At 44.4% G+C, this 8305-nt stretch overlaps 1 protein-coding gene across 1 annotated transcript in view; it reads right to left on the minus strand.

Moving 5' to 3' along the window:
- LOC135375389 (carboxypeptidase inhibitor SmCI-like) overlaps positions 1–5136 on the minus strand; it is a 33305-nt gene extending 28169 nt beyond the window's left edge. The window contains exons 1-4 of the mRNA XM_064608109.1: positions 4902–5136; positions 1756–1807; positions 1603–1683; positions 466–639 (exon numbers count right to left, since the gene is read on the minus strand). Of these exons, the coding sequence (XP_064464179.1) occupies positions 466–639; positions 1603–1683; positions 1756–1789 (289 nt within the window). The 5' untranslated portion in view covers positions 1790–1807; positions 4902–5136. The remainder of the gene's footprint in view (positions 1–465; positions 640–1602; positions 1684–1755; positions 1808–4901) is intronic.
- Positions 5137–8305: the final 3169 nt, after the last annotated feature.

The raw sequence follows: 8305 nt of genomic DNA on the forward strand, positions 1-8305 counted from the left end.
TGCAGCCACATCCCCCTTACAGACCAGACCTCGCCCCAAGCGATTTCCATCTCTTCGGGCCACTGAAGGCGTTCCTTGGGGGCCGCCACTTCAGCTGCGACGACGAGGTCAAGAATGCGGTCCGATCATGGCTGCTACGCGTCGGTAAAGATTTCTACGCTGCTGGCATCCAAGCCCTCGTGAAACGCTGGGACAAGTGCATTAGTGCAGTTGGAGATTACGTTGAAAAATAAAACTAATTTCTCGAAAAATGAAAAGTCCCGGTTTGACTTGAACGCCCCTCGTATTTTCAAAGAATATGTTCCCATTTAGCTGGTACACCCTGTATGTGTCTTTCATAACGAACTTATCTTCCCCCTTCGTCATGTAACGCCCTTCTAATGGCATTAGACGCTGCCTAACCTTAATCCATAAGTCACCCCCAACCACCCCAACCAAACTTGCTCGGCCTTTGTTGTTTCTTACCCCCACAAACCTTCTTGCACTCGTTGTACGTGTCGAAGTTGTTGAGGTTTCCATAGCAGCCTCCATAGATGAACTCTTTGCATTGGCCGTCACTCGTATCATAGAAATACTTGGGATAGAACCCCTTGCAGAGTCCTTCATCTTTGAGAAGATGGCAGATTTCTGTCGCATTTCCTACATAGAGGTACACTTTGCGATTAAATACGTAATGTTGAGGCGTCGGAGATACTCAAGGTAGGAGGCGACAAGAAGAGAACTTTAATGCGCAGCACTTCCAAGCGAGAAACAGGCAGCTATCCGTACCACGATTCAAACTGCCTGTTCCTGCGCTTTATGCGTTATGACAGTTCGCTCCAAGTGAAACCAGACGCACTTACGTAAAAAACGGCTCGCAAACATAGATCGCAATATCGCAAACATCGCAAATCGATCGGAAACATACATTCTATATCTCACAGAAAGGAGGTTATTCGGAAATACGCACCGCGAATAAAAAAAAACAAGAATAAAAGAAACAAGAGTCATCGACAATAACAACCAATAGGAATGACCAAAGCCCTCTCCCTTGTGACGCCCTAGTTCGCTGTGCGCTCCAGGGGCTGCATCATCATCATTCTTTTATGGAAATATGTAAGTGGGCGTTGTGCGGATTAATCCACAAGTTCGCTCCAAATCACTTTATATACCTTGTTCATTTCGAAACGATGTTATAACTGCAAATTTGGATTCAGTCATGAACTTACAATGTTTACTTTACAATGCCAAAGTCTCTTTTTTTGTCCCCCTTCCCCCGCTTCACTTCACGCACGGAAGTGCATGTCCCACTACGGGGTGGTTTCCCTTTAAAGGAACAGTGCAACCTGTAAAACGATATCGAGTCGGTCACAGACAGCTGCGGGAAAGATGCACCGGAACATTTCTAAGTAATGTTAAAAACGCCAATTTAATGGGTTTCTGAAAACACGACAACGCGGGTGACGTGGTCTACTTATGCATGATGCTAAGACAGGCGAAGTGGTGTCCGATGATGATAGGCAGCATGCCGTAAAAGTCCGGACACCCAGGGCTGTCGATTTGCGTCCCACTTCTGACGCCAGTTTCGCCGACTGTCAATCAATTGTTCAATCTATCTCTCACCTACGTAGACATGCGCGCGAGCCATGCGCAGCTGGTCCATATAGTGGGATTGACGGGCTGCTGAAAACTGGATCGCAAAACCTGCAGTAAAGCTCTTTTTCGTCACAACGATACTATTTTATATTAATCGTAGTAGTGATAATAAAGACTCACATATTGCGACTAGGAACGACAACACACTCGCCATGATTTCCTTTTTAGGTCACTGTGGGAGAGATTATTTATCTATTTATGCATAAACGTCAAAGGCTCTTGCGGGCGTTACATGAGGACATGCATGACGTCATCTCAAGTTGCCCAGGCTAATAAATGAAAAAGGCGGTTATTTGTATCCACGTAAATATGCAATTGCAAGTTTTTCAGCAAAGAGGGCAATATATAGTGACGGTGGTGTCGGCCACACTCGGGTGAACAGTTTCATCACAACCAGAGCCGTATATTAAAAGGGAGTCTGGCCATTAATGGGTCATGCCTATACCTGAAGCTCCACCCACTTTTTCCGCTTTCCGACCAATGAAGTGTTGAAATATAGGGCGCTATCAATCAACCTATCCTCACAATTTTTCCCTGTATCCAACATGGGAAGCGCCATTTTGGGTGGCAAGTGGATTGGATGGGATTGAAATGGATACCTCTTGCAATCTGCAAAACTAGTGGATTTTTGGTGCAAATTTGATGCACGCCACCTAGGGAGGGTAAGGCACGTCGGGAATTGTCGTCTGCTTCCGTTGTTGTACCGCTGCCCGCAGAACCACCTGCTGGAACACATTCTGTCGTCGGTATGACTTTTAAACAAATCTACGTTAATAGTTGGAATATAAAAGGCAAGAATGTTTATATCGATGAAATCATGCAATTGAATATGAGATTGTACAGCACAGTGCCGTTTTTGTTATGATTTCGTTGTGATCGCCGTGTTCACTAGGCCTAACACCGGCGGCAAAACGTATTATTTTCAGTTAGACATCGATGGATGAGCATAAGTTGAAACTGATTTCCAGGAAGCGTATATGAGGATGTACGTTTGCAGCGTAAAATCAGAGTAGTCTGTGAAGATTTTTTGTCACGAAATCCCCGCTTCACTGCGTTTGTTTTCGTCGCCATTTTGGGTGGCAATAAGGTGTGATGGCGGCCCCAGTTAAAAAGCAAACTAATCACAGGACCGAAACTGTGATTGACCGGTCGAGCCTCTTTTTGTGACTCCTCCCAATGACCAGACTCCCTTTCAATATACGGCTCTGATCACAACCGCCAGCTATTGTCTCTAGAATAGAAAATCGTCACAGTAGCTCATCCAGCAGCAACATTGGCTCCGCCAGTGAGGAGGCCGCGAGATAGCTCACGTGCTTACAAGAACCAATAGGAATGGCCGAGCTCGTCTAACGTTCCAGCCCGAATGTGAGGTTGTGTTCGAGGGTCTGTATTTCTCTATTCCGATACTGAGAAAAATAACTGACGTCTTTCGATGTGGGACATCTTTTTGTCAGACGGGTAACGTCATCTGCAGAGCGCATACTGTTGGCGCGTGAATCCTCTAAAAATCTGCCGCTCTTTGCAGCGCCGAGGTGGAGCCAGCGTCGTATGTTCCCTGCCTGGCGCTGCTCAAAATTATGCGTTGTGAAGGGAGCGTATCGTAGTTTCACTAAGCAATTTGACTGCGTTGGGACTGTTTCATTCGGCCTAAAAAATCTTACGCCCAGTGATTCATCCAGAAACGTCTAAAGCCAAGTTTCAAGCCAGTCATGTGTCTAATAACGAAGGCCCCCCGTGTAGGAGGTGCGCAGGGGACAAATATGGGGTGTTGCTAAACATTTCTGGGATGTAGGGGGCCTGGATAAATCACTGCTTACGCCAAAGATTCTGATGGACGTGTTATGAGACTAGCGGCCCATAAGTCTCGTGGACAGATTTTTACGCGGCGTACCGACTGTAACAGGGTCAGGAACCTGTGAACACACGTTGCTGACTATTCCTGAAGAAACGTGTGCTAGGAGATCGCGAACTGCATTATCTGATCGCCCATGTAGAAAGAGTGGATTTTTGGGAAATCCTATTGACGCTTCATCTAGACGTGATCGGACATACCCATATGAACATGACGCACGTAATCTCAGTGGCCTATTTCTCGGATTATTACATTTATGGGTTCGCATAAACTATTCCCAAACGGTTGAGTTCAGGTCATAAATCCAGATTAGGACTGCCCGCGGTGTTGAGATGGCGGTTCGGAAGCGTGGTGGCTGCCTTGAATTAAATAAATTACGTCAGTATGAGCTCGCATGCATAGCTTTACTAGAATACTCTGCAAAAGTTACAATTTTCGCTGTTGCTCAATTTTCTTGCTTCAAGGGAAGCAGACAACCCACACCGGTGGTACTGCATAAACGTTGACATGTGGATGACAGACATCGCTACAGATGGTGGAGAAGCTGTAATGCAAGCAGCTCAAAACCTGGAACACCTAGGCAATCTGCCTTACCCCAATGAAAGAATGCCCCTCCCCCCCCCCAATTGCTCCGACCTCCTGAAACCTCTCAAAGCACAAACATAGAAACTATCCCATGTCTTTCCAGTGATTAGAAATTATCCGTGTAAGCCGAAATCACCATACAGATCACTTAGCATGAGATGGAACACCTTATTTATTTAGCGATACTGTCTGCCTCTGATTACAGGAAATGAAAAAATATAAGAAAAGTAATAACATTCACCATATAGAATCACTATCAACTTGTATGATGCACATAGTGCACGCGCTGATTTCGGAAGTGAACATTTTCATCGAAATATAATTTCTAAAAGTCCGCTACAAACAATGAACAAGTAAACTACAAAAACTTGGATACGTAGCGGCAGAGGCACAATCCTCTGAAAAAAAAGAAAAAAAAGAACAGCTGAAGGAGTGCATCCTATCAGGAGTATGACTGGAATGTTTGTGTCTAGATGGCCGAGTGTTAGACATCTTGATTCGTATTCTATTGTATGACCACCGTCAATAAGTCAGGATTTCATTTTCCTACGCGTCTCCAGGGAATCAACTGTAAAGGAGAGAGGGGGGAGCCTATAGTTACCGTAGAAAAAGCGTACCGCTAAGCTTTCAACTTTTTCAACCTTATTAATGTTAGAAGATATAAAAGGCTCCGAAAACCTCTGATGCATGTTCAAGAATTGGCCGAACCAGGGTTTTGTATATGCAGTTAACTTTGGTTCGTATGTTTTGTCATATCGAGGATTTTCGCCGTTGCTAAATATACGTAACTGAATAGTTAAAAAGCTACGTAAATCATGAAAACACTTACGTTTGTGGAGGGCTTGCGAGGTGCCTCTCTTGCGGAGTAGCTTCTGTTTGCGTTGATAATCGAGAATGTCTTTTTCAGCTACTGCTAAAAGAACCCCGCTCGTCAGAAATCTCCTGATTGGTTGGAAACAGAAGGCACCACGACTACAATACAAATGCGTTATCCAAACTCTTTCCTTTGAGTTTGACACGTTCGAGCGCTCTCAACGGTTTCATTTGAACCCTTCCCTGTGATACAGTATACAGAAATGACAGGTGTTAGATAAGACGTCCAGAAATAAAATGTCAGCAGTGTACTTGAGAAGTGCTCCCCATGTAGAAATGGCTTCTCTATCGGGTGAGTGTTGACTCGTGCTTGCGTTGCATCTGGAAACGAGAATGCTCGGCAACCCGATATCTTTTCGCGGAGTGTGTTCAAATCCACAGCACCTTTGAAAGCAGTGCCGGAACACGATTTGTTTCTCGCTAATTTGAGACAACTTGCCAACAGTTCAAAAGATGGAGGAACGAAACACAGGAGCGGCGGTTTCAAATGTGTGTGGTATACCCCTCTGGCGGCCGCTCCAGTCCAAATCGCCATTACTTCCTGTTCATCACGTGACTTTCTTTTCAGTTTCCATTTGCGTCGCTTTGTTATGTGCATCGACGTCTGCGTAATTAATTATTTGTCGCCCTTTATAGCACCTATTGCGATGCCAAAGGGCGTCATTAATGTCCCGTTTATTTAATTGATCGTGCGTCCCGTCGTATTCAATGTACCTTAATGGGCCGGTCTCGCAGATTGCTGCAACAACAACGATGCCCAACGTAAGAGAGAGAGAGAGAGCATAGTGCAAATATGTACAGCGCAATACATGCAGATAACTCTGATTGTTTGCTATATACAAAGAAACGTGAATGCATAATAGAGAAAGGGAATATTTTTCATGTTCGATTAAGAATATTATTCGGCGTAATATACGGGTAACTGCTAGGTGAGGTAATCCTATGTCTGGGGGGATCTACACCACAACTTTGTCGAACACTTGGAAGAATGTGCTGAATATCCTAGACGACGGCTGCACGGCTGAAATAGTCGGTACACAACAGTGCCTGTCGAAACAATCAAAACACAGAATGATATAGTCTTTCGAATGGAGGATTCGATAGCGGCATCAAAGAATTGTCCAAAGTGGCTATTAAAGTGAAGTGGAGGCTTATTTTCTTGCAATCATGAGTGCAGCTTGCTGGACGCAAGCTTTCTCGAGGAAGGCTGTCAGCGAAACACAATCCTTGTCTACGTTGCGCGGAGAACGTCTCAAGCCATGTCGTCCAAGGAAAGCTTAGGTGGTCAAAGAGGAAAAGATAACGAACAGCGAAACGGAACAACCACAGCGGTTGGTACGTCCATAAATTTTGCCTGACTGAGGGAGAGAGAATTTTCTCTCCTTTGTTTAACGACCTCTTGATGGGTCGATAGATAAATAAATAAATAAAGGAGATGTCTGAATTACATAAGTAAACACCATATTTCACCCAACACGTTATAAATTCCTATAAAAATCTACTTGTCCGAAAAAGACAATGTCAACGATATTCATGTTCGGGAAACTGTTGCCAGGACTTAGGACTACTTTATTTATTTATTTATATTTATTTATAATACTCTCAGAGCCATGAGGCATTGAACAGGAGATGGGCGGTTATCACACGACAATAGACAATAGCATTTACGGGACACGCACAAGAAAAAGCAAGCAGATAATACAAAGAAGAAGAAGAGGAGGAGACAGCTTCACAAAATGCATAAACACACAGGGCGTATGTGGATCAGTACATGTAGAAACATGACATGGCGTCACTGAAGGCGGGCAGGGTGTCCATGCTCGCAATGTCGCGTGGGAGCTGGTTCCATTCTGAAGCGGAACGGATGAAGAAAGAGTCAAAAAACGATTTGGTGTTACCAGTATTTATATAGACTTTCCGAAAATGGTGAATGCGGTGAGAGATGTGGCCAGAGGATGACAGGTATGACGAGAGAACCGGGTCTTCATGGTGCTACTATATCTTGAAAAAGAGGGTGAGATTTTGCGACGATTAGAGAGGAAGAGGAGAGGAGGTTTACATACTCTTTCATTTGAGTCACACTGGATGTGGTGTTCTAGTTAGAATAAACCTGGCGGCTCGGTTCTGGATTAACTCAAACATTTTCATGGGGCAGACAGAGGTGAAATCTCTGTTTGGGTCGGACGAGGACGAAGTTTGGGTCGGACGAGGGATCTGTACAGTTGCCTGATGGAATGTGCGCCTGATAAAGCCAAGAGATGAGTTTGCGGCGTTGCAAATATGAGTAATGTGTGTCTTCCACGTCAAGTCGGATGTTATGTGCACACCAAGGTACTTGTACGAGCAGATTGTTTCACGTCGTTCACCATTGATGTTATAGATGACAGATGATGATTTATGTGAACGAGAAATTCTGCGGTGTTCCCACTTACTAATGCTAAATTTTATAGACCAGTTAGAGCATCAATTTTCGGGTGAGGACAGGTCAGGTTGCTAGCATCAGCCGAGCTGGCAAATGACACTACGCAATCGTCAGCATAAAGGTGGATAGAAGAGGAGCACAATCGGCTAAGTGATTCATGAAAGTTGGAAACAATAAAGGGCCCGAGACGGATCCTTGGGGTACGCCAGATGAGACCGCTGTTAGTGAAGTTACAGCGATCAAGTGCGACCGGGAGATAAGAGAAGCTTGAATCCATGCTAGGATCGCAGGGTCGATGTTGAGATTAGAAAGCTTGAAAAGCAGCTTATCATGAGGTAACTTATCAAATGCCTTACTGAAATCAAGAAATATCCAGTCAACTTCTAAGCCGGTATGAAGTGGACAGTGAAGTACTTTGTGCCATTGAAGTCAAAATTAGGTCAGAACATCAGGAGGCAAAGGGAAATAGGATGGCAGAAGTTATTTTGCTCTAAAGTAAGTTGAAGTTTAGAAAAGACTGGACAAAGTGAACGGAATGGGCATCGGAGTGCGATACAGGATACTTGATCGCTGTAATCTTGACTGAGGGATAAATATGAGTGCCATTGAAATCAAATTTGAGTCAGAACATCAGGAGGCAAAGGGAAATAGGATGGCAGAAGTTATTTTGCTCTAGAGTAAGTTGAAGTTTAGAAAAGAGTGGACAAAGTGAACGGAATGGGCATCGGAGAGCGATACAGGTCTGCCCAATCTTGACTGAGGGATAAATATGAGTGCCATTGAAATCAAATTTGGGTCAGAACATCAGGAGGCAAAGGGAAATAGGATGGCATAAGTTATTTTGCTCTAGAGTAAGTTGAAGTTTAGAAAAGAGTGGACAAAGTGAACGGAATGGGCATCGGAGAGCGATACAGGTCTGCCCAATCTTGACTGAGGGA

Source organism: Ornithodoros turicata, unplaced genomic scaffold (assembly GCF_037126465.1).
Source record: "Ornithodoros turicata isolate Travis unplaced genomic scaffold, ASM3712646v1 ctg00000858.1, whole genome shotgun sequence".
NCBI classification, from domain to species: Eukaryota; Metazoa; Arthropoda; class Arachnida; order Ixodida; family Argasidae; genus Ornithodoros; species Ornithodoros turicata.